The sequence below is a fragment of the Numida meleagris genome, chromosome 4, assembly GCF_002078875.1.
Source record: "Numida meleagris isolate 19003 breed g44 Domestic line chromosome 4, NumMel1.0, whole genome shotgun sequence".
Taxonomy (NCBI): domain Eukaryota; kingdom Metazoa; phylum Chordata; class Aves; order Galliformes; family Numididae; genus Numida; species Numida meleagris.
In genome coordinates this window covers 20,555,051-20,582,050 of record NC_034412.1, presented here as the reverse complement: position 1 = coordinate 20,582,050, position 27,000 = coordinate 20,555,051, and the positions used below count along the sequence as shown (strand labels likewise).

At 41.4% G+C, this 27,000-nt stretch overlaps 1 protein-coding gene across 3 annotated transcripts in view; it reads right to left on the bottom strand.

The window, feature by feature from the left end:
- Nucleotides 2,181–27,000, bottom strand: part of UBXN7 (UBX domain protein 7) — a 26,774-nt gene continuing 1,954 nt past the window's right edge. For 2 of the 3 annotated variants that reach the window (XM_021397303.1, XM_021397304.1), the window contains 10 exons: nucleotides 25,567–25,714; nucleotides 23,540–23,607; nucleotides 21,267–21,332; nucleotides 19,191–19,303; nucleotides 13,739–13,885; nucleotides 13,297–13,387; nucleotides 12,111–12,238; nucleotides 11,235–11,628; nucleotides 10,430–10,509; nucleotides 2,181–8,612 (listed from right to left, as the gene is read on the bottom strand). In XM_021397303.1, the coding sequence (XP_021252978.1) occupies nucleotides 8,451–8,612; nucleotides 10,430–10,509; nucleotides 11,235–11,628; nucleotides 12,111–12,238; nucleotides 13,297–13,387; nucleotides 13,739–13,885; nucleotides 19,191–19,303; nucleotides 21,267–21,332; nucleotides 23,540–23,607; nucleotides 25,567–25,714 (1,397 nt within the window). In that variant the 3' untranslated portion in view covers nucleotides 2,181–8,450. Of the gene's footprint in view, nucleotides 8,613–10,429; nucleotides 10,510–11,234; nucleotides 11,629–12,110; nucleotides 12,239–13,296; nucleotides 13,388–13,738; nucleotides 13,886–19,190; nucleotides 19,304–21,266; nucleotides 21,333–23,539; nucleotides 23,608–24,486; nucleotides 24,601–25,566; nucleotides 25,715–27,000 lie in introns of those variants that run through there. The other variant, XM_021397305.1, reaches the window with a different exon arrangement.

Sequence of the window (27,000 nt, the reverse complement as noted above, 5' to 3'; positions counted from 1 at the left end):
TGCTATTTATGATGTCCACCCCGGACGTCCACCCACTGCATCAGTCATGTCGCCTTCCTCATCCACAAAACCAGCAGCTCATGAGGAAGGATGACTGTCCCCTCCGCACGGGGAAGCCCCCGCCAGCAGCACAACCGGTTTCCTTCACAATGAAACTGTCTCAGGGGAAGCAGATCCAGAAAACAAGTGAACACAGTAGGGGCAATACAGCTCCCTGGGCAGGGTGAGACCCACCAGCCGTGCAAACTGCAAGAAAAGACATCAATTTTTGCTGACACAAGTCCAGCATGGAGAGGAATCCTGCATAGGCCCTTTAGCTGGAGGGGGAATGTCGGCAGTGCTTTGCTCAGCCGCAGGGTGCTCCAAGGGCCTGGCTGTGCTCCTCAGCCCGTACCGCATGGCTACGGTGGTTGTGCGGTGCAATCGTGCCTTGCTGCTTGCGGGGACTTGTTTTTAAGCAAGATGGTGGTGACTAATCCTCATCACACTGAGGCAGTGTGTCAGAGGCTGCAGCAGATCTCACAAAGCGTTTCAGAGCAGAAGATGACTCCCAACACCTCAGCTGGCTGCTGCCATTACTGCAGAGGTTATTTCTGGATAGTGTAATTATTGCAAGTGGACAACATTTGGAAGTGGTATATAACCCAACCTGCTCTACCTAGGGTAATGTGTGGAAGTGGTATTGCCCAGCGTGGTTCAAAATGGCTTTTTCTGCTTTCAAACCGACTAGGACAGGGACACTGAGATTATAAAACCTGCCCGAGTACACCGCGTCACCAGGGAAATAGAAAACAGCTGTAGCCCTCAGGCTCCACACGGCAGACGAGCAGTAAAGAGTAAGCACTCTCATGTAGGACACCTGACAGCAGAGAATCATTCCATTTCTCCTTTCCCTGCTTTTTACGTTGAGAGGAAGCATTTTTTACTTTACTGGAAGAAAATGTGTTGCAATCTTATCTCATGTCCTCTACGTCACGGCAACAAGCTTCCCACACACAACGGTCAATCACACCCCACAGCCACTCAGCATGAGACGTCAACCGATCTTTATCCCAAGAATGCTATCTTTACAGCCACTGCAGCTCAATTCTCTAATAATAACAAAAAAAAAGAGCTAATTTTAGCATGGAATGGAGAAGCCTCATGAGCACCATGAGCTCCCTCAGAATAAGAAAGTGATCATGAAAGTGTAAGTGCAGCAATTAGTCAGATAACTTTCTGCCATGTCACCCAGCCAAGGTGCTGCCAAGTGTAGTTCCACTCTCATAGTTTCACTCCAGCTCTCCCACTCCACCTGGTAGCATCCATAACTCTGCTTCCAGCACTAAAACTCACCCAAGGGTGGGCACATTCACTGCCCAAGGTGACCTCCTTTGATCTGTGCTGAGTTTGGGGTTAGAACCCAGACTGAAGAAACACCAACATGCTGTACCTGGACAATACGGCATTTGCTTTAACTTCCTCAGGTATTTCACAAAATTACTGCTTCCGATGAGATAAACCAATCCCATTAAAAGTCAGAAGGCTGAAAGTTGGATCTGCTGAAAGGAAAAGAACATGAAAAAAGAAAGTGAGATACACCTTATGAATCTATCCCACAGCTCCCCGCCTGTGGCGAAATCGCATTCTCAACTCAGTCAGAATGGGAAATGTTTTCTTAAGCTGGTTTGAAGAGATCAGTAGAAGTGTACAAGCAAGCCTCCCTCATAGAAACTGGAATTGGCTCTTTCTTTACCATAGCAAGGAAAGGTGCCCATGCAGAAAACAGAAGACTAAGTCACTTCCAAGATTGCCCTGGAGAGCTGGCTAGCACAACAGCTTCCTTCAGATGCTAGTATCTTCCCAAAGGGCATCCCCACTCACCTTGGAACCTCCCCCCCCGAGAAAGATTTGGGCTTGGACATGCCAAACCAAGCACATTACACTCCTCTTGAGTGCATGCTGGAAATGAGTGACAGGGAACACTGATTTAAGGTTTCAGCATGGCATTGACACAGTTACCCTATTCCAAAGCTTTCTGGGGAGTACGAACAGGTTAAACAGTCAGATACACAGGAACAGGGAAGTCCTTCACTTCCTTTCCTTCTACCCTGCAAAGGAAAAACTCAAAACCTCTCCGTATAATGCAGGGACAGACTCTAGTCAGAAATTAAACCAAATAAAAAACTCAAGAGATGAAGAAAGTTAGTGAAAAAAGTTTATTTCCAGGATCAAATATTACAATAGGACATTTACATATATTTATAAAAAATGCAGCAGTTGTGTATATAGATCAGAGGTTTCCTTGAGTTTGGTCCCTCCCAGCACAGTGAGCTGAAATCACCCAAATTAGTTCTCTCCCTCCTCCAGCACGAAGTTGCATCATTGAAGGAAAAAGTGACTAGTGTAAAAACCAGCAGGCGAAGCCCAAATTTGGAAGCTGTAAGTTCACCCATGAGAGGACACAGCCTTGCTAAGAAAGTCATCTGTCGTATAGTCCAGTGTCTCTGATTAGACACCACACCTCTGAGGCGTGTTTTACCCAGATTTGTTTCATATAAAGCTGTTCTATAAAATAGCACCTCATCCCCCTGCTCCATGTCCTCCTCTTAGCTATCCTACACCATGAAATCTCAGCACCATTTAACAGGCAGATACAAAATCCACCACTCTTCTTTGTACTGCAGACACTCACAGTAATTAGACAGTGACCAAATCCCAAACATCTGCAACTACTCATAATATACTGGTGTCGAACACAAGATAAAACTGAGGAAAGCTGAGGCACTGATGTTAAGTGCCACATTCTCCAATTAGAAATATGTGTGTGTGTATATACACGTATATACATATGGCTATATTTATGGGAAGTGGACAGACACTAAGCACCTCACAGGCAAGAGGGAATGGGAATAAAAGTCATCTTGCAGCACAGCACAGAAAGGGAATCCACTAACCTTCAGGCTCGGGAGCAGACAGCAGGATGCAGCAAGATCTCGCTCTCAGAGACAGCCTCTGCAAAGCTGTCTTCTCAAAACAACAGGCTATAGCTTGCACACACCTTAACAGTCATCACTGAAATGTTTCTAGCTCGACTCTAAACGTGGCTGAGGGAATGTCCAACAACAGAGATGGCCAATACAGGGCTCAGAATGTGAGTTCTGCACTGTCTTTAAGCTACTCCATCTATAGAAAATCATTTCTATTGAAAAACAGCTGGACAAGGCACATCCAATCTTCACAGCAGACTTTGCTCTCCACCTAGATTTCAGCTACCTCCCCTCTCTTTGGCATACAGGGCTATTCTTTATTACTAACTTGATTAAAAAGGGACTAAACAAGAACAAAGCTGTGACAAGAAAAAAAAAAGCAGTAACAAGTTGTTACTTCAAGTTCCTTAAATGACACGCATCCTCCCATTCACAGGGACCTCCACACATAAAGCCAGGTAACAGAGACCCACATGGTTTGGAAAAACAACAGATGCATTTCACGTGTTCACTGCAGGATTTAGCACCAGCCGCAGGGATGCTTCACTGTCCTTTCCTGCCCCAAAAGAAGGGGTTGAGCCCTTGTTGCTCTTGGGTTCTTGCAGACCAACCCAATGGTCCAGCCCTCAGCAAGGACAAACTCAGTGAGCCAGGACAAAGCATCCCAGCTAGCAGAGACAAGGAGCCTGCTCTCAGAACCAGCCGTAATTTGCTGCCTGCAGGAGCTGCAAGCGATTCATCGTGCCCCCTGCAGCAGGGTAGCTGCAGTCAAAGAAATCCTGCATGGAGATGACTTTTTCTTTAAAGAACTAGAAAGGAAAGCCAGCATTCTCAGAATTAACTTTTCCACTTCATTATCAAGAATTCAAACATACTTCAAGCAAGAAGTTTAGAATAGTCAGAAGATATGTCAAACAGCAAAGCACACAACTGCATGGAAGTTTTCTGAGAAATCTATTTGAGAAACCTTCAGCAGTGAAGTTTATTTATTAAATGTTAAAACCAGCTGCCAGTTTCTGACGGCAGCATGAGTACAAACCACAGCACCAGTAAATGTAGTAAATGTGGAAGCTGATATGGCTTGGTGCAGAGGAGCATGTACACTGACACTGATTGAGTTAATTAATTAGTTAATCTGGTGGTCTTTTAAAATGTCTCTATGAAACCAGGGGCACACATGGAACAGAAGCTGCTTGCAGCAGCGAACAAGGGATGCACGTTAGAGAGGAGAGGCATTTTTCTCCTGTAACAGCAACGTGACAGATCTGGTGAGCTCTGGAAAGCATGCTGATGCATAATCAAAATGGCCACTTATGTCTACATATGAAAATTGCTACCTTTCTGTAGACAGCTCTGTTTTGCAGAACTATTACACACACATGCATTCTTTCAATACCAAGGTTGTCAGCTTATCTGATTTTTTTTTAATCAGAAATCATGACGTTACTCAATCCATAAATGTCAGAAATGTAAAATCACAGACCATAGTTTGAAAGCCTAATGAAAACAATGCAGGCACACCCAACAACCTGTGACACAGCCTTCAGCTGCCCTATTTCCTCCAGGAGGGAATGCAGCAGGGCTGAAGCTGGCTGGTCGGCCTGGATGAGGGCAGGTACCTTCAGGAAGAGCCAAAATCCTTCCCTGGGCCTCTGGAGGTCTGTGAGTGGGAAGCCAACAATAAATGTGCCAACCACAATGGGCAGAGAAAGCCGGTGCTCAGCCATGCCTTGTGTTTCTGAATGCTGGTTGTGACTGTGAAAGTAAGCTGCAGTTAGACATCTATAAATAAGCAAAACAAAAAACAAGCCAGATGAAGAACACATGCAAAGAAGGTTTCACCACAAGCGGCAAGAAGCTGCATCTTGAAGCACATTAGTTCTTTAGCTCCCTACCCACAAAGCCTTCCACCATTTACATGCACCTCTGCTCATGGCAGTCCTTTCAACACATGCGAACTATGGCCAAACAACACTGGAAACCACAAACCACAGACTCTGAGGAATGATTTGCTTTGTCCTTCAAACTTCAACTTATTCTGCAATTGGGGATTTAAGGCGTCTTTTCCAGCCTTGTCAAAAGTAATTTGAACTTCAAACTTAATAATCAGAAGCAACCGTGACCAAGGCTCTTTTTAAATTGAGCCCAGGTGGCTTACACCTTATGCTTAGCTCGGTTAATATGTTCAGCCACGTTCTTCAGGCCAGCAAAACATATTCCTCCAAACTCCAAAGGGCTTCGAAAGAAAATCTGAGGAGCTGCACCCTGGCTGGTGCTGTTCCTTTGCAGGTTTCACCAGCAGAGATCAGCTGGCTGACATGTGCTGTGGTGCTGCTTTTACTGGGGTGGGAAGAAGGGGGAAAAAGGGGAGAGGAATGAAAAGAGAGAAGAGCCACGCACAGGGACACTTATCCCGCCAAGACCGTTTCTCTCTGCCTCCTGCTCAAAGACCAAAGTAAAAGAATATCAAAAGAAAGCACAGCATGCCAGAGAAACGAACAAACAGAACAACAAATCAGCTCATTAGTTCTTGGAACAGAACAAACTATTAGGAACTGTCACAAAATAATTCTGACTCCATCTCTGAAATGGAAGAAAAATCCCATTTTTAATGTAGATTTTCTTCCCTACATTCTTCATTCCCTGTTCAGTTATAAAAGAATTGCTATTTGCTAATAAAAAAGTCAAGAAACAGAAAGAAAAAGTCAAGAAATGAAACAAAAGACTTTCAGTCTTGATGGTTCAGGAAAAAACCTTGCCAGAGCCAAGTGCAACTTTTGGCTCCTTCTGCAAGAGATGACCGACCTGCTCCTGGCATAACAAAAGCAATGAGAAGCTAACCCAGAACTTCCTGTTTTGGTTTTGATAGCGTGATCCTACAGCTAAGCACAGATTAAAGAACACTGTGTCAGCTCCACAGCTCCTAGCTGTGGGAAGTGGGGTCAGAAAGGAAGGCTCATAATATGGGGCTGCACTGGACTCCAGCAACAGAACTGAAGCTCATGCTCCTGCCTGCAATGCCGTTTCCCCTCTTTCCCACTGCTGACGCAGCCGCTAGTTATTTTTACATTGAATTCCTGAAGCCTCAGCCTAGCCCCATGTACATTAGTAAAGCAGGATAGAACAGTAAAAAGAGAAGCTACCAATGAAACAGACGTAGGACTGAAACAAGAGTCAATTTTGTGTGTTTAAGTTCACTACCAGAAAAGCTGATGTGGAACAATGCGCTGAGAGCAGATGCAAAGCCCACCCTGGCCAGTGCCAAGATCCAGCCAGTCAGTCACAGCTCAAGAGAGACAGAAGTGGAAGCGCAAAGCCTCCCGTATACAGGCAGGCAGTGGCAGGAGAGCAGGAAAAGTCAGCACGCTCCCATCCCAGCCTGCCTGAGGGACAAGAAAGGATCACACGATGATGTCAGGTACTGTTTCCTGTTGGCAGCCCACCTTCTTTTCTTGCAGCAAATCACTGAAGAAGAGGCAGCAAGTTTCAAGGTAACAAATATCACAGTAAGATATTCCAGCTGGAGAGCTGGGAAGTATCATATTTACACAGAAAGGGTTTCCTTCTGCCCCACTCTCCAATGCCCAAGTGTGAGACATGAATTTGGATATTCTAGAAGTACTACGAATATCCTTCAGTCTAGAATTGCTGCTGCTGCTTCAGAGGCTAAACACCAAAATCCTCACTCTTTTGCTGGCCTTACCATTCACCTTTTAATGCTGTGAAACGGCCTCTGTGAAAGGAGCTCTTTACAAACCAGAAATGGCATCTGGTGTCACATCACTCACTGATCAGGAAAATGCCACCAGATTCTGTTTTCATGATACTGTACCTTGCAGTAGAATGCAAAGGTGTTAATGCAGAAGGGAAACGAATTTATACAACTGTATGATTATATCATAGGGAATGCAAGAGATAATCTGTGACTTTCTCTGTTTAAAGACTCAATAGGCTGGTATGAAATTAAACACAAAAATATCTTGAAAAGTTTCAGGCTATACAAAACTTCTGGCCACTGAAGTTACATGTATAATCATCTGACAGTTACAGAAACAGTTACAGCAGGTCTCGCATGCCCTTTTCCTCACTGATGAAGAATGCTAAATTGGATTCTTAATTGTAAATAAACACACTAAACATCCATCATGCAGATGACAGTGTTAACTGACATTAGTCTCACTGTAACCTATACTGTACCAACAAGTGACCAACAGCTCGATGTCTAGGTGAGCCATTGGGAATACAGGGCACTCAGCATACACACGGGATGTGTCTGCACGACTTCTGCTGCCAGCTTTCATAGCTGAAATGAAAGCATAAATAAAGGAGTAGTTTTCAATACAGTCTTCCAGGTTAGTGGTAAATGACAGCAGATTAAGATTAAAATAGAATAAAAAGCAGCCTGGAGCATCCAAGCCACCAGGCTATGAAGTCTTTTATGAAGCACTGATTCCTTCTACAGTTTTGACAAGGCTATTTATGGTTTGAATTAATCACAGGAACCCTGCCCAGGACTTGTTGTCCTGCCCAACTGCAGAGTGTGCTCTAAAACCGCTTACAAATTAGTCACCCCTGGTGCAGGAGTGACATACAGAGAGAGGGGAAAAAAAAGCCAACTACCTGTCAAGTTTGCAACATGCTTTCCACAGTCCCAAGGTCTTTACAGAATTGTGCCACCTTCCATCGTCAGTTGTAAAATCCTGAAAGCAAGTAAAAAGGGGAAAAAAACAAACAGAATTTCCTCCTCCTTGCAGGGAGGAGTTGGTACTGCTGCAAGAGTGCAACAGCTTTTCAAGTCTTCTTTTCTTTTTTTGGAGGGGGGGACCCCTGCTTTCTTAATAAACAACAACAAACACTGTGTCCACTGGCAGCATTTAAAGGATGATGAAAGCATGCATGCAGCCTAGAAGCCCATTAGGTAGGGGCAGAGCATCTCGCCACAGTTCCTCACCTCCTTTCCAAAGTAAGTTTTAGCAGACTGCTAGGTAAGCAAATCCCCTTAAGATGGCTGTAAGGTTAATGGAGACCTTTCACATAGAGAATCAAAACAAAGGAAAGATCATACTAAAGATTACACTCTTGCCTTACAGAGAGGTGACTCAGTGCCTTATCACACAGTATTTTCAAATATAAATTAAATGAAACAGATATAAGAATAGCAGCAAGAAGGGTGTGTGTATTATGGCCACTTCAAGTCCCAGCACACTGGATACATAGATCACCGTTCTACTTTACTCCATGAGAACAAAGGAAAGACGTTCTTCCCAATGCTCTCTGCAGGGCCCAAGCTGAGAACAAAAACAGAACTCTGAACACGCTCAATTGTTGCTAGAGCAGAAGGGAAGAAGAGAAAGAAGGGCCAGACAGCTGCCTGCCTGATTTCAGCACTGCAATCCTATGATCCTCAACTGCATATCAATGAGTTGGTGTCCTAGGCAAAGAGGAGAGGGGAGGAAGGCTGGGAGAACTCAGGCCATAGTGCTAATTCCTTTCTTGCACAAAGACAGTCTCTTGAGGACACAGGCCTGCCTCCTGTAATGTGATCTCATAGTCCAGGTGGGAGAGTTTCCTTCGAGGGAAGTTGGTGAGGAGTTCAAAGCGTTCATTGGGGTATCCTTTTGACTGGACATGTTTCACAAGAGCCTAGAAAGGAAGAAAGACAAAAAAGGGCCATTCAATTAGAACAAACAAACAAACAAACAACAACCCACAAAAAGTATCACAAAATTATCCCAGTTTCCTCTTAAAAGAGGTTTGTTTCACCAAGAAGGCAAAATGTAATACAGATCTCAAAATCTTCATTATATAATTTGGTTTTTATACGTCATAAAACATAGAAGCTAATTACCAAGTGATTCCTTACCTAACAGATTATTTAAACAGAAGGAAGGCATACATAACAGCACATTAATTTAAGCAATGTGAACTCCACATCACACATACAAGTCCCCGCAAAATGAAAGTTGTAAAACAATCTGTTAAGTGCCCCAAAATAAAAGCCCCCTCACTTGTTTATTGACATTACCTTCACATTAAACCTAAAAGGCACCAAAGAAGTATTTCTGTCAGGTAATACTGATAAAAATAAATACAGCATTTTTTTTTACTAAAAGTTTGAATATATTCCTGCCTTCAAAGAGGTCTGGGGGATCCTTCTCTTCCTTTCTTTCAACAGCAATTCTCAGCTCATTGACTTCTCTGCCCACAGTAGCAACTGAGGAAGGATACAGAGGGTACTGGGACGATGGGGTATTAGAAAATCCAACAAGCAGATGCATCAGGAAGAGCTAATGCCCATGCTACACAAGAGAGATTTCCCAAGTTCATCAGGAAACACAGCAGATGAGAGGGTAAAGCAGGAGTAGACAGGGACAAAGAAATGGAGATTGGCTGAGGAACGATACGGAGTACAGCAAGAGAGCAAGACTCGGGCAGAATGAACAGTCATAGCACCGCTCCAGTGTCTTGGGGCATAGGTGCACGTGGAGCACCCGGGGTGTGATACAGTTGCTCAGGTGATGGACTAGTAGGACATGGCTCCACCTAAGTTAAGATTACTTGAGAAATATTATAGAGATGACTGCTATGACAAAGCAGAACAGTTTCCTACAGTAAGTGTCCCTCAGAATTTATTTCAGCCTCAGAACTCCACATCGACCTGCAGGCAGTCTGCATCTACCTTACACTTGGTTTTGAGAGAGCTGATGGTGTACCAAAGGTAACGTTTTTTTTTTTTTCCTATTTAAAGCTCTCAGGTAAAATAGCAAGGATGAAAACATGAGTCTGAGACAAGGTTGGTTTCTATCTGGATTTCTGCAGACCAGGTTGTATAGTCTCATTATCTTCAAGAGATATAGACATTTATCTTTAAGCTCCTTGTCAATCTGCACGAGGTCTCTCTGATGAGGCTTGCTTTTGTCTTTTGTCTTCCCTACGGCTTCAATATGGAGCTTTTAGGTTTGTTACATTAATATGAGCTTTACTTGCCACTGTGTCATGAAAATAGTGACTGACAGGAATACAGCGACCTCTTTACAGACTGCTTCCAGATGAGGACCTGTGAAATTCTGATGGAAACACCATCAACGTGGACATCTCCAGCATAAACAAGCCTGAGAAATAGTTGAGAAGGACGCTTGATGAACAGCAATTATATAGTATTGTGAAAATATCTGTTTTGGGAAGAATGAGGGAGAAACTCTACTGTCATCCACATCCAGAAGGGAGTGTGGAAGCTTGGTGAAAGACATGGAGAACAAGAATGAAGAGCTTTGTCTTTGATTTTGCCACTGTCTGACCACTGACAATGATTTTACTTTTCCATTTACAGGACAGATAAATGAATGAGCTGAGAGTGTTTTACTAATTTAATGATTTCATTGGTGCCACCACAGGAAAATAAGTTCTCCAGTTTCAGCTCTCCTGTACTCAAACTAGGAATTCCAATTAACTCCACTTACCAGAAGTTTAGCTTGTTCGGGCAGTGAAATTTGTTCTCTCTTTCCATCTGGATACCTTAGCATCAGCTGTGCCTTTGGTCCTAGTAAAAAGGGAGTTACTAGAAGTTAACAAACAACAAGGCAGCTGAATTGAGCTCTTCTGCAGTTTTTTTTTGTGGCACACTTTACTGCATAGAAGAGTAGGGTTAGGGACTGGAGACAAACACAAAATTTTTTAGCACACAAGGTTTCAGTCTCTGAAGATATACTTGTACTGCACATGTTTAAAACATACACAAGACTTCACAGGGTTCACAGTAGTGACTGAAGCAGTCTGGATTCCCAGAGAAAAGCACACTGTGCTACCTCTGCCTTTGTGAGCACCTCACAGTGCTGCATCCCAGCTCACAACTGCAAGGAGGAACACCGACTCCTGGGATTTGTTTGTGTAAGTGAAAGTCCAGACCCTCAAGGCAGACAAGCCAGGCACGAGGCGGAGCTGACATTATTTCACTTCTACCACACTGGTAGAAACCCTGTCACAGCTACCTGCATCACATCCATGAGAATTTCATTCAACAACAAGGTCTCAAACTACAAGAAACATGAGCTCAGTGACTAACATGAAATCACTACGTCAAAGTGTGATTTGCTGGCAAAGTGAATCATCCAAACATCCAGCGTCAAGGAGGGAGCAAAACAGAAGGAAAGGTTTAGCTTTTCAAAACAAGGGCTGAAACTATGCTTGTCAGAGTATATCAGTTTTCAGAAAAAAAGCGAAACACAGGTCACTATAAAAAAAAAAAAAAATACTGTGGCCACTCACCATTCACATCTAGGCCCTGCAACATACTTTCAGGCTTGTCAGCTGGCTCCTCCAGTACCCCTGCATCAATGCAGGGCAGTACTCTGTGATTTGATGTTGTCCCAGGCTCAGTCCTTGCAGGGGGCTCAGGCTGAGGCCTCCGGCTCTCCTCTTTTTTATACCCCAAGTCCTTGTGTGGAGACTTCCTCAACTTGGCAGGATTCTCCGATTCCTCTTCCTCCTCAGATCCGCAAACAGAAATAAACTCTTCACTTCCAGAGAAAAGCTCTGACTCAGATTCCTCATCTGATCGGCTCTCCTGCTTGGCCTGTGAGGAATCAAAATGTGTCTCCTGTAATGAAGCTCTGATAGCTGCTTCCAGCTGGCTGTCCTCACTGGCATCAATGAGGCTCTCCTGTTGAACACAGACATAAGAAAAATGCATAAAAATACTTTCAGATGTACTGAAAATCGGGATGCTATCAAATGTTCTAAAGGGAAACTACTAAAACTGTCATGAACAAACAGCATGGAAAGCTAGCCATTCTGTAACTGCTTAATGATTCCTCCTTGGAGCTTCACATGGAGTAATATATCTTCTTTTCTCTCTCTCTCTCTCTCTCTCTCTCTCTCTCTCTCTCTCTCACACACACACACACACACAGTCCTGTGACTGTTAAACCCAAAGCAAATGATGTAAGTGTAAACTGCATAACAAAAATAGCTATCGAGGTAGAAAGCACTCCCTAGTGCACCACCTTCATTTTTTGCATACTCTTCCACTAACTCATGAAGTCTGTTCATACACTACTGAATTGGAAACCAGTACAGCTGGATACAGACATACCAGATTTTCTTTCAGGTTTCTGCAGTCCTCCCAGAGGGCCTCTTACTTACCGAACGAGAACATTTTTGGGGAGGGTTGGTAGAATGCCCGTCCAGCTGTCCATGCTCACTCAGGAACCCGGTCACTTGGTCCAAGAAAGACGTCACGTCCAGTTGGTGCCACTCCACTAGTTTCTGGCCTAGGAAATATAAGGCATCATGAACTCTACTTTCAGCAACAACTCACCAAAGACTGCAGCTTAGCTTTTAAAAACATCAGCTCACTTCTATGCACGTTCTACTCAAGAATCCACATTTGTGGAACTGCAGCTGCCTACAAGCCGCCACCTGATAATTACGAAGCTTCCTCCCTCTACCCATTTGAAAAGCCTTATTTTCTGTTCTCTTCTAAGAAAATATGCATTCACAAGGGTGAACTGGACATCAAAATTGAAAAACACAAAATACTAATTTTATGAAGAAGTTATACATCCTTGTCTGCTTCAGTTCCGCACCCTGGTAAACAGCATTTGCTTCCATTAGTGCTAAGAAGAGTATCTTAACTTCAGTTTCAACAGCAACAAAAAATGTTTTGAGATGGTTAAGTCAAGCAGCAAGAAACTTCAGCTCTGATTAAAGAAACTATTACTTCATTTCCTGAGAAGCATGAGTCCAAACCATTAATACAGTAGCCTTCTATGATGACAGAAAAGGCAAGGGTGCAGGCATACAAAAGAAAACAGTCCAATCTCAAAAGCAATGAAGAAGGTAGACATTTGTCTTTTTTTTTAACTGAACAATCAAATTGGTATTTGAAAATTCAGATGCAATTTAATCAGCCATCGCTAAGCCTCACTAAGCTACTGTGATAGGAATGGGATTGCAGATTTGTATTCATGTAATGGGTAAGTGACCTTACGAATATTTTAAGATAGTTTATCACAAGATTTCAAGTAGCTTTTGTAAGACCATTTACAAAAAAATGTTGATTTCAGAGTATCACCACGAGGTGGTACTATTTTCAATTTCTACACAAAATACTTGATAAACTGTACCAAGCACCATAATCAAACAGCATTTCAGAAAGGCTTGGGAGTTTTCTCCCTTTAGCTCCTCCAGAAGTTACTATTTCATTTCTTCAGGGACGAGATGTCTCACAGGACAAATACAGTAACCAAGACGCTTCAGTTGCACACTGCTAAAGATGACAGTATTCTAGCCCACAACTGCCAGCCCAGGTAACTGTCACTTATCTTACCTGTCCTGGGATCCAGGATGGAGACATAAGGGAAGTCTGCTAATTTATAAAATTGTATGTACCTCTGTCCCTCCTCGCTGTCGTGATACACCTACAAAACACCACAATGAAAGCAAGTTACTGAGTGGAGACGGAACATCATGAAAATGTACTTAGCTTTTCTCTGTTTTACAGTGTATGCTACAAATGGTACACACAAGTCTCAGCAAATTCTACAAGTTCAACATGCATCTCTAACAGTGCATGTATTAGCGGTTAAACAATAACATTTTGAATCAGAAGTAAAAGGCTGCTTAGGCATTAAAATGCATATCCACAATCTCTGCAGTTCTCCAAGAGAACCACAGTAGTGCCGTTACAGTCACAGCAATCTGTTTTCACTGTCCCACCTATAAGGACATCAAGTTACCGGTGTGGCTCTGCTAAATTTCTATGATTCTACCTGCCAAAAAATGAAATGTTCCCGGATTATGTTCTTCACAGCCTCATTGCTCCAAACATCACGGTTGAGACACTGGCACGCAAAATCTTGCACATTCTGAATGTTTATCATGAGCCATTTGTTCTGCATCTGACCGCACTCCTTGGCCTGTAAGCAGAGAGAACAGCTTCATTAGCTAACACTGAAGAGCACGACACAAACAATGCCAGCAATGATAAGTGATGGCTTCTAACACTGTCAGAATTTTCACCAGAACCCCTTCAGAGTAAGAAAGATGGACCGAGCTAGCGCAAAGGCATCCACAAAACAGAAGGCAGGGCTGAAAGACCTGCTTAAATGAGATCGGTTAAATTACAGAATCACATCGATGAACAGAGCTGCTGGAGTCCAACAAGCCAAGCACAGAGTGGGAAAAGCAGCTTTGGCAGCGGAGTGGGGAAGCAAGTTGTGGGGAAAGACAGTGAATTATGTACTTGTTCAGGGAAGAGTGTAGTCAACCACACCAATCTGACAAAAGAGGAAAGACCTGCTCACTCCAGAGATAAACCTGTGGATCATCTTCTACTTTGGTAGACAGCATAATTGACAGAGGATATGCATAAATGCAATAGGACCTCCTCTCTCTTATTTGTTTTGTTTGTTCTTTTTTCCCCTCTCTTTCAAAGTTTTGAGTTACGCTATTACTGTGCAACTGCCAAATTAGGCATCCTTTTTTGATGCTCCTTATCCAGACTGCAAGTTGGGAGGAAGACGGGAAGGCGCAGGAAGAAATCTTACTGGTTTGAGTCAAAGCTGGCATAGTCTGATTGCTTGGTGGCAAGATAATGGTAGGAGTTCGATCAAGAATGTAATTCTGATCGCTGAATTGCCATACCTGTTGAAAAAAAGAGGGCTATATCAACAGCAGGAATGCTCTTACCACCTGGAGAGACTGGAACTAGCAAATGAATGTCCCTTCCTTTTTTTAAGAAGTATGCATATATCCATAAGTGCATTCACTATCCTGCTGGCAAGGCACTCAACAGCAAATTCAAGTAATCAGAACGTTACAAAAGATTTTGCTGTTTTTGGTGGTAGTTTGTTCTCCAAACCAAACAGACAGACCAACAGTTGGTCTGTCTGATGCAAGACAGCTGCATGAACCCCATCCACTTAGTGTAAGCCTCAATGCCCTTGGTAAATCTGTAAATACGAAACTAGAAGCTTGCTCATTGTTCAGAGGATCTTGGTCTACAAAATACATTCTGCACAGCCAAGGAACCTGCAAACATTTTTTATTTTATTCAAAGGAAAAATGTTTAGAAAAAAATATGAATGTAATAGTGTGGAATATTCATTCTGTTCACACAGGCATCAATACAGGCTGTGAGAAACCTGTATTTGGTTATCAGAAGGGAAAAATGAGGCAGGTGAGACCTACATAACTGATCATGGTTTTAAATACACTCATTATGCTTTTATTTAAAAAAAAAATATCTTGAACTAACTGTGGGATTTGAGAACTAATTCTAGGCAATCAGTTTAAGATGAGGCCTAGAGGTACCAGCCAAAATTAAAGGGAACACTCGTCAATATGCAACGTCAGTTAATCACATTGCCTTAGTCCTGTGTTCCAATGTAATCCTTATGTGACTAAATGAAGAAACTCAAAAATATGTAACTAGCATACCTAGAAGTGCATCTCACTCTTCTACACTTACTTTGCATTTTTTTTTTAACATTAGAGAAAACCTGACTCCTCCTCTCCTCCATCCAGCTACTGCACTTGAAAGGGTGCAAGCAGGAAATTCCACACGCAATTTTTGTAAAGATGAATTTGCATCTGTACAGCAGCTCCAGCTGTTGAAACTCCTTTTAACTTTCTTGTAAAAGCAACAGGTTACATGTTTAACATTGAGGAGGACAACAGTTATACTGCTACCATCTCACACACATAAATAAACATGCTCTTACATAGATATTGGTTTGTTTTAAGGGTAGAGGGGTGCAGCAGAGGGTAGAAATATTGTAGGTATAGAGATTATACTAATGGATCTTGGTCATAATTGACCAAAGTAACATTGCGGGGCTCAAGAGCTGGCTTGCACAGCCTACAAATGATGTCTGATGGCTTCAGAAACACTGTTTACTACATCAGTTCCCAACCACCACCACTTCTCCTTCTTTGAGGTATAAGCACTTAGCACTTAAACAGCACCCAAAAAGGATAAGAACAGAGCAACTGCTCCTTGCAAGCATTCTAATTTACGCTTCAGACAGCAGTGTAGCAGCTTCCAAAGACAGAGGCAGTGGTTCCAAAATACAACATGACAAATGCAAAAAAAAAGACCCATGTCTCCTAAATTTACCTTCCCTTTTCTACACATCCACTGTTTCTCCACCACTACAACTCAGGGCAACAAAGCAGCAATCCAGCTAGACAAACTAGACAATAAGACATTTTACACTCACTGCTGAACTGGCCCCACTGGAGAAACTCTCTCTCTTGTACTACTAAAAAGAACATGTTTTCTTCTTTCATTTGGTTTTTCTGAACCACGTGCAGTTAATAATTTTTGTGTGGTTCTTTTCCGTTTGGCTTTGTTGAAATTCATTGCTCTCCTTCAGTGAGCAGAAAGAAACAAGAAAGCGGAGCCAGCATCTTGTGAGCTTCCAGACGTCAGCTAGTCAAGCAAAATTCAGTTTGGGAGATAAGATAAAATCAGAATAAGAGATCTGTCTACCAAGATACATCCTATTTATGTTACACTTGCACTCCTTGCCTTGGTCAGCACAGAGGGACCCAGCCATTCCCAAGCCAACCGTCTATCAGCAGGTGCAGCCTAGCTAGACAGTCCAGAAGCACTGCATGCAAAGATAACTGCACTATTCAACTACAAAACTAGATCAGCTTCCAAACTATTTCTACTTGCTTCATACAAGCAAAAAAAAAATTTTTTAAACCAACAAAACACATTAGTATCAGCAGGAAGCAGCTAGAGAACTTGTAAAATGAGGAAACTTCATATAGATAGATTTTGAACTGCAATGTCACTCAGTTGCTTCACAGAAGTGCCAAAATCCTAAGAAGCATTAAGCATAGAAAACTATCTGCTTCCAAAACAAAAAATGCAAAGTAGGTCAATTTGGGGTGTACGCTCCACAAATTAAACTGTATTTTACAACATACACACAAAGAAACAAACATATCTGACCACAGAACAAAACCAAACCATTCTTTAGAAAGTAAGTTTGGCCTGTTGCTCTAGCTATTTATTCCTAGCAGATTCGGTGTTAAAGAGACGGTGAGTGTGAAGCTTCATATGCATCAAAGCTCAATTTTACAGTCAGGAAACAACAGTTAAAATCCCTTGTGCAATCTGAATTGACCCTCAGCAGCAAAGTTTCTCTGAAATACTCTAACAGGAGAGAAAGGGCAGCTCAGGTTAACATCTTGCTGGTATATCAGCCATTTGCCTCTGCTTTACATGGCCCCAAGCCACCAGCCTATAGTAACGAGCATCTAGCATCAACCACTGCATTCAAAAGGCCTGCAAGATTAAAATAAAGTCTTTTACAGATCTTTCATGACAAATCTTTTCTACCATTCTTCCTAGGGTGTAATTAAGTTAACCTCACACTTAATAGAAATACAGTGATTGTAAGTTTTCTATACACAAAGCACACAATTTTTGGTGGAGCTGAAGTTAAATATCAATGCTCATTTTTTAAAATGAAATGGCAGCTTTTCACATCATATTGCTAGGGTTCTTCAGTGGGTTTGGTTGGGTTTTTTTTTGCATTCAAAGGAAAATGAATTTTCTTGGGCAAAACAAAAGACAACTGAACCTACGTACTATGAAAACCAAAGTCAGAGCACCCTAACAAACACTCAACAACAAAGATGCATGAAAATCTTACTAAGACCAGACACCACTATTATTGCTAAGTTTGAATAACGTCATATGTCTCCAGGACACAATGCTGGCAAGATGTTCTTGCATAACCCTCCAGAGCTCAGAACACACCACACAACAATCATTAAAAAAAAATAAAACCACTCAAGGTAGTACTAAAATAAAAGAGCATCAAAATGACAGCATTTAGTCTTTTTTTAGTTATTGTATATGTTTAGCTAAGTAAACAGAGAAGGAAGAAGCGAACAGCAGCTTGTTAGAATTGAATTTTGAGAAAAATTCTGGTCACTGGATTCCCAGGAGGCCTGACGTTATCCCAGGCTGAAGCAACACAACAGTCTACAGTCACAAAAGGTAAACTGAAAAGGGTAATGGTCCACAAACTGAGAAGCTAAAGATTATTCTTGCAAGAAAGTTTTAAAATGAAGAGCAACACGTGAGACATGGAACTGTACAAGAACAGAAAAAAGCAAACATGAATATCAGAAAGTGTATGTGTATCTAAATTAGAGTTACTGCAAAGAGCAAGACAAGGTGTGTATATACAACCTCTTCCCCCTCCCCCCTTTTTTTTTATTTACAGGACTGAACAAGAACACAAAGATATCACAGCAATCAAACATATCAATCTGTTACATCATCCACTGAAACTAATTATGACAGTGGCAGATGCCATAGCAAATACTGCTAAAAGTCTTAACATGTTTTCAGTAAGACATTAGGAAAGACTAGCAAACAAATTTCACAGCAGAGATTAGAGGGCACTTGCTGACTGAGTATGCATTTCAGTACAGAGCAGCACTGGCTGTTTTTATGCAAATTTCCTTTATTAGTCCCTCAAGCCACACATTCAACTCAGTTCTCAAACCAATCTGTATAGCCTCTAATCACTAGTTAGGTCCTTAAGCCATATGGTAACAAACTCTGACCAGATCCACAAAACTGTGTGCACAGATAGAAAAGGTGACACCTGAGATCACTGAAAGCCAATAGCTCCCTTAGCTCCCCCCTTCATAGGGGGACAATCTCTTGGACAATTTTCTGTCACAACCAGAGGCGAAAGATGACCACTGTGATTTTGTACAAGAACATGTCTTCTGGGCATAAAGTTGTGTGTTCATGACAATGCCATACATAGATACTTCAGTAGCTCTGGTATCAAAAATCATTTAGTCATATTAGCAAAACTGCATGAGCTTCTCTTGAGGCTGTGCTGCAAACTACATTGCCCCTTGCAAAGTACTTTTGCTCACCTACCAAAAAGCAACCTTACTTCAGCTACTTCTGTATCATGCAAGAGATTTAGCTCTTCCATTCTGGCCGGCCTCACTTGTATGCAGAAATCTTTCACCAAGTGTGATTTGCCATATTGGCATTTAAAACATCATAAAAATGTGATCTACCATTGTTAGTTAAGACCTTCAGAGGTAGCGTATCAAATATTTATCACTACATGGCCTTTTGATTGTCCTACATACATGCCAACAGCCTAACACAGGGCTTCCACACTGCACACAGCCACCACGTAGGGAACTTACCAAAACTTAAAAACTCACCGTCTCAAAACTGCCTTTGTGCATCAGATCAATGGGAGGCCTGAACAGGTCTGCTAGGGTAGTGAGTTTCTTATCTACTGCTCCTCCGTTTCGTAGCTCCTGTTCCTGTCGAACTGCACAGCCCCAAGAGGAAACAAAGCTGAATTAGACAAAATACTCAAAAGACATATTTATTGTTGAGTATAATCCCAAACACAAAACTTTGCTGCGACAATCTTAAGGTTAGACTGCGCTGAAGAAGATCAGCTGTTACTGCAGGCAAAAAACCCTGCTCGTCCTAGCTCTTGCAAGCAGTGGGTGTTTATTTCACTTTTAAATACACCCCAGGCAAGTATCAGTGGAGTGATCAGTGGAGGTGAACACGACTTGTTCACAGTGATGCTATCAAACCGGGACAATTGAGCTACTCCGCAACATTACAGCTTTACTCAGAATATTTCTAATTCAATGTTTCTAATACCTGAAGGTAAGGCACTCCCACAGAAAGATTCAGCTCACTTGGAGAAATATATTTGCAAGTTTATGTTAAATATCAACACTTCCCACAGCTGGCTCTGGATACCTTGGTCTCTGCTAGATTAACTGGTTTTCAGACTGTTTATACCAAGTACCATACTTTGAGCAAGTTTCTATTAGGGTTATCACTTCCTCTCAAAACAATACTGAACACATTTCCCACATATACATGATCATATAAAATAAGGTAAATCACAGGAACTGCTCACCTAAAAATGCAGTGGTATAATGCATTTTATGGAACCAAGTCAGCTGAAATGAGGAACAACTGTCACATGGCCCTAAAGCATCCCAGTTGTGAAAGGAGACATCAGTGGGCCATAGCATATGAGCCATTTTTGAGCAGACACTGGATCCCTACAGGGATAGAAGTGTACCTGTGGAATAAGCCTGGGAGCCAGGAAATAACATGGACTTTTATGGCTAGGGCCACTTCTTCAGAGATAACAAGACAGTGATATTCACTCACGGAATTTTACCATAAAGCATCATCAAGTTTCACTGCAAACCTTCACAAAGGTTGTACATACCATGCACCTCTAAAGGTCATTGCTATAGCAGAAAAAAAATAAGGGCATGAAGCTTCTGTAAATTCTGTATTTTAATGTATAGAGCTGCCAGTGACTTTAACACCTGACTAGGTTATTACTTCTGGAAAACTGATCAAAGCTGTCAGGGGAAAGCCAGAAATTATAAATACTTATTTTCAGTTTGGCATATGGCAGCACCTAACTCCGTGGGAGCCAGGTCCTTGGTTAGAGCTCTTCAGCACTCCAGTAGCATCAGTGATAACAACTGCATAACAACTCTAACTCTGCTGCAAAATAAATGGTGTTTGGCTCTCAGAGAATCCCTTTCCATGAAACTTGAAGGCTTATACAACAGCCAACGCTTTGTCCTTTCGAGAGCCTCCATATGAATGGATAGGGAGTGGTAAAAAGAGATTAAATTCACTAGAACCATTTCACAAAGTCCAGGAAGAAGCCTCAGGGTTATACTCAAATCTAATTGAAGTGCCAGAGCAACGACTGGCTATCAAAGAAAAAAATAACAGACAAACTTAATTTATATACGGGTTATTAGACTGCTCTTCATTTTTAATTCTCTCTACAGCAGAAAAGGGCTTTTTTGAGTTATCAAGAAAGTATTTGCCATAGCAAAGCAGGCAGAATATGCTGTGAGATGGTTTTACTTATGTAGCACAGTCAAGCGCTTGGCCCAGCATCCTCAGTACCTACTTCATATATCCATTAACCAATGCATTCCCTCCAGCCACTTCAGAACAACGTAAGGTTGCCCCAGAAATAAATTAACAACATTAACTGTACCACAGATGTTGAAGAGGACTGTCAGCAAACAGTGCTGTAACTACAACAAGGAACAGCCTAATAAGATTATTCCAAAATGACATTTTATATGCGGTAGGCAATTAAAAAAACACTCCGTGACTGAAAGCTATCACAGTCTACAGTGGAAACTAATTTGAAATCATTCTTGTATTAAAAAAAAAACAAAAACAAAAACAGAGAACCTCTAAGTTACTGATCAGCAGACACTTACTGGTTTCTGTTTGAAAATCCCGAAAGCCATCAAATATTGAACGCGCAGGTCTGCGTCTTTTAGGAGCTTGAAAGAAAAAAGTATTTCAATAATTATTTCAAAGGCATACTATCAAAATAGTTACTTATTAGTACTTTCCATCAAGTGTCGAACAACAAAACAGGAATCCAAAGTAGGATTGATGTTAGAGTAAAATTATTAAGAAAGTCTGGAAGAGGATGCAAACTGGTAAGCTTATGAGAACCATTCTTCCCCATCACTTCCTCCCTTCAAATTCTCCAGCAGGGAAGAAAAACGTATGAGCAGTACGCAATAATGCAAAGTTAGCCTTTTTTCATGGGCTCACCAAGCACTCCAAAGGCCCAAATGCAGTGGCAGTGCTGTCACAGCACCAAAATGTCAAGATTCTCATCAAGATTTTTAAAAAAGATTTTTAAGTAGATGAAAACTCCAAAAAAATTAAACCCAGAAGGCGAATACCTTCTTTATTAGGAAACACATTTGTTTCTTCCACATTTCTATTTCATTTCTAATTGCTTCTCCAAATCTCATTCCTCGGCTGAATTGGCCCCTGCCAAGCTCTTCCATTGGATCCAGTGTCAATATCTACAAGGATCTCTCTCCTCTGTATGCTTAGCAACAAGCACGATCCCTTACAGGCAACTCCAGAGTAATTTACACTGTAGCTTTGAATAGGAACTGAAAGACCACTTCAGCAAAAGCAGCACTTGCCTCTGCAGGCTTGGCTGCTACAAGTCCAGGGCAGGTAAAGATCTGAACTGCAGCCCAGGTTGATGTTTTTCTGATAAATTTTCTTGTTCTGGGGTGGTTCAGTGTATCTGGCAGAGTACAAACAGATACAGGTCTTCTCAACTGGAAGAGAATCCAAGCTTATTCAACCACCTCAATATGCAGCTGTTAAAACCAGAAACTGGAACATACCCTGCTTGAGGTTATTGCTGAAAGGACTGAGTGAAGTAGCTTTCCAGCTGCTGGGCTGCTTCATGCTATAAATAGAAGTGGCATCAGTGAGAATATTAGAGGTGGTGGATGAGACAGAGCCAGGAGGCTACCACAGATTGCCTCAGTAGGGCAGTCAGGGACAGCATGTCTGTGCTCAGTGTATGACGTGAGTAGAAAAGGACCAGGCAAGAGAGCAGATCACACTCCTGCACTTCTTAGGATCGTGAACCCACAGGCATCTACGGACCTATGTCAAAGACTCTGCTGGGTCAAAGAAAGCAAGAGGAACAAGCTGGTGCAATGTCTTCCAAAAGTCCTCAGGGCACCTTCTTCTGCAACCACCTCTCAGCTTGGGCACACTGGCAAAACAGATCTCTGATGTTGAAAATAGGATCAAGTGAGAACCAGTTCCACAATAAAACAGAAGTTTGGCCTCACAATCCTCTTTAGCATAGGAACTAAATAACAGGAAACACATTTCCTGCGTATATGGGATCACTTTGAAGATGAGCATTTCCATGTCTTTCACTGACAAAAAGGGCAGATGGCATAGCAAAAGTCATAGACAGCTAGGAACAGCATGGTCAATATAAAATGGACAGACTCCCCAGGCTGCAAGAAGTAAGTAGCATAGAGAAGATTCAGAGCATCAGTGTATTAAAAAAGTACTAAACAGTGATTTAGGTAAGTATGCAAAACAATACACTATTTACATTACTTCTTTGCTCATAGCAAAAAAAACCCAAAACTGTTTAAAAAAGTGGAAGTAATAAATAGCTTCAGAAAACAAACAAGAAAACAAGCTGTGTGATGCAGTTTGAAGAGCAAATTAAATTCCTAAAGGAGAAATCAAGAAAATGACAAGCAATCATGAATATCAACCCTTCTATCTCGATCTCCTCAAGAAACATGCATTTCTTCTCTCCATTTTCACTTGTCAGCCAAATCCCAAGCTTTTATCCCACCAGTCTGGACACTTTTGCAGCAGCATCACATGCTTCTAAACCCCAGGAACCAGATGTGTACTCAATATTGCTAACTGGCTGGAGCCTCAAAAAGTCCTCTCAAAAAAAGGAGTCAGCAAATTGACACCACTGGGAATACAGCATCTCTAACACAGAAGATTTTAAACATCACTATATTTCCATGTATGCAATCATATTAGATTGCTGAAGAGTTGCAATAGGGCAAAAGCGCAAATAAAAATAGACACACTGCTTTCTTCATATTCATGAAATTTTTCTCATCATATAAAAATCATTTCAGGGTACTTAAAGAAAACAAAAAATGAAATAAGAACACAAGCCTACCTCCAAACAAGGGCTCAGGCTCTACTAAAATTTCCTGTTTTTGAGGAATTGGAGCTCGCACTTCATCCCTATCAAAAAAGAAAAAAATCAGAAATAATAATGTTAAGTGTTAAACAAACTACACCATGTTGTGCTCCAAAGGCTCCTGCAACCCGGACCAGCTAAGGAAGCTGCTGTACCACTGCACAGAATCAGAGATTTGGAGTCAAAATGGACCTCAAGGATTCCTCTACACTCACTCAAGGCACTGAAGCAGGACGTAGCACACTTATGCATTAAGATCTAGCACCTTTCTACATCTTGATAGAAGATTACACAAATCCTGTAGTAACTTGATCAGTTGACAGAATTCAAAACCAATTCAAACTTTTTTTTTCTTTTGTAACTTCCTCAGAACTTGGAAAAGTTTTTTTTAAAAAAACTTAGCTAAGGCTAATTAACCTCCTCCCCTGTTCATCTATACAGAGAGGAAAAAAAAGATTGGTTACTATGAGCTTTCTCCTGCTAGAAGACTTTTTACTTCCACTTGAAACTCATGGCCCTTTCTTTTCTAGAGGATGTAAAACAAGATGGTCAAAATGTTTACTTTCACCCATATAATTCTGAAGCAATTATTTGCTTTCATAGCTGGGCTCCTTTTGCGTATCAGCAGCTTAGCTATGCTTACAGAGAACACTAGGTAAACTGAAATTACATCTAGAAGAAGAAATAAAATCACAAGAGCTATGAAACAGTAGAATTTACTCAATTCAGTTACCTAACCCATGTATCTACTCAAAGGAGTGGCACAGGCTCATCCAAGAAAATCCATTTCTACATCTGGCCTATGGAGTACTCCTGAGGTATACACTTCCTTGGACTCTTCAAAGTCTTAAAGAGTGCAATTATTGGCTCCTGGCCATGCAGGTTTCAAACAGTAACTCATACCGCCAGCAAGATGCACTAACCTTGCTATTAGCCTCCACATCTTTGATCGCTGTTGTGAAGCTAGTTATTCTCCATTTTGCATTTGCATACTTATTTTTCTCTCTTCCTAGAAGTAAAACTAAGCTGACCAGCACCTGAAGGGTGTCAAGTATAAAAAAGAAAGTATTCCAATAAAAACTTGAATATTAAGTCACTGATGTGCCAGAAGTTGTCTAGAAATAAGAACTCTTAACACCTACAGATACAGATTTTTAACTTCATTACCTGTTAAAAGGTTCAAACAGGGAGGCACTTAACTATAAAGGTTAGTACTAACACAGTTGTTTAAATGTATACATGTGCTTCAGAAGTATAAGCAGCAAGAATTTTCTTTAAAAGCTATTTCCCTCTTTCCTGAAGTGGAAGACTTTCACAAAGACAACAGCATGGCAAAGTTTAATTTAGAACTTTTAACAAATGCGACTGATACTGATTAGCTTTCACTCAAAATATTCCCCTTATCCCAAGCAGGCACATTAACAGGCAGCACCAAAAGACTCTCTGCCATGCCCAAGCACCTTTACTGGCATGCAATGTGTCAGAAACTAATGCAGATTTTGTAGCTGCTTCTTCCTCTGCATATCAGTGTACACAATCTAGCCTTTCCAGTGTCAAATCTAATTACTCTTAAGACAACACAAGAAAACGCTTTCAAATGGGACTTGGCTCACTACATTTTATCATAAACAAAATAACAAAATTCTCTACGTACAAAAGCAAGATAAAGCAAGATTCCTAGAGCCATTTAAAACTCAGACCCTCTTTTCATTGGATCCTCACTTCAGTGACTGAAATTATGCCTGCAAAAACAGCATGTGTATGCATGCAATGGAAAACTTCTGAAGTACATGCAAGAGAGACCAGCTTGTGTAATAAGAAAAACTTATTTATTAAGAAAAATATTAAAGCAATCAATTAAACAAGATCATCAAAGAAGCACATATTACACTGAAGTGACAACAGGTTAGGAGAAGGAACAAGCATTTTAATTGTTCTGTCTTCCACTATGAAAGTTTTAAGACAGACTACTCATTTTTACACAGACATGTTCAAGAACGTACTCGGTGTGCGGTCGAACTGCAGACACTGCTGCAGAACTGGTGCTGGGCTCCTCTGCTATGCCTCCGCCATCCAGAAACATGGTAACAGCCATCTCCAGATTGTTGTTGCACGCTTCAAGCATATGTTTTCCCACACTTTCACTGGCACCTGTAACACCAAAATAAAATACCAACGCATTCTTCATAAAGCGTTTTGATCAGAAGCAGTGGGAACAGCTAACCGGGAAGCTTTCTCTTTTAAAGCACTGATCATTAGAGCAGTTCAGCAGGTGCCATTTATCCCTAAGGCACAACTATGAGGTGAGACAAACACATATCTCAAGGGAAAAGGAAACGCCCAGATACAGGACAGCCACACTTCTCCCTTCCATCAGAAGAAAATTCAGCAGAAACCACCTCAAACGTTTTAGCGTGCTTTTTTTCTAGACCTTTTCCTTGTACAGTTTTCCAAATATTAACAAGCATATTAAATGTGACTTCTACTGCGTTATGTGAAAAAAAAGAAAGAACCAACTGATTTAACATTTTAACAAGGAGAATAGTAAACCTAGTGCCTAAGTTTTTTACCCACCTCTAACAGACACGTAAAGAAGGAAGAAAAGTTTCTCTGTTTTACTAGGTGCTCCAGAAGGCAAAAACAAACAAGCAGAAGCTCAACTCACATATAAGGAAATAAAAAAAGTATACAGGGAAAAAGTAGTATCATCACTAACACTAGAACGGCTCCCAGGCCCAACCAAATGCAGTCCTGCTTGTGCTGCTCAGGATGAAACATTACTCTACTTAGCACCACTTGTAGCTCTTCCTTACAGGGTTTGCCTCTAAAGCTTCCTCAAAGTCATACAGTTAACAAAAGCACCTTCGTCAATTGAATCTCTCCTGCATCCAACCTTGTAAGAGTCTACTTACTACAGAATGTCTCTATAGGTAGCAGTCTGCCAAAGAGTTTATTTTAATACAGAAAAGCTGGTATAGAGGAAGAGTGGCAAAATGCAGCTGAACCAGTTTGGGAGTAGCTTTTGGTCTGTAATAATTCTTACCAGCTTCACCACAAGTCGATGAAATGAAGAAAACACCGTTTCTCCAGCATCAGAATGACAGCTAACACCACTCTGAGCAAAACACATTTAACTTACTTTCATTGGGTGTCTCTGAGATTTTCCAGGAAGTACTCAGAGCTTCAGATTAAACAGACTGATACACCAGAGAGAATACACTTGAATCTCTTGAGATAAAGCAATACTAAATGACCTGTGCCATTACATTAAACCACAAAGAAAGCCAGGCTGACCAAGGTAACTGCTTTTCAAAAAAAAAAAAAAAAAAAAAAAAAAAAAAAAAAAAAAACCTGCCACAAGTGCACCCCCATGGCACTTAGCTCTACTTGAGAACCTTAATCAAAATAAGAGTACAAAAAGAACCAAACCTAGTAAC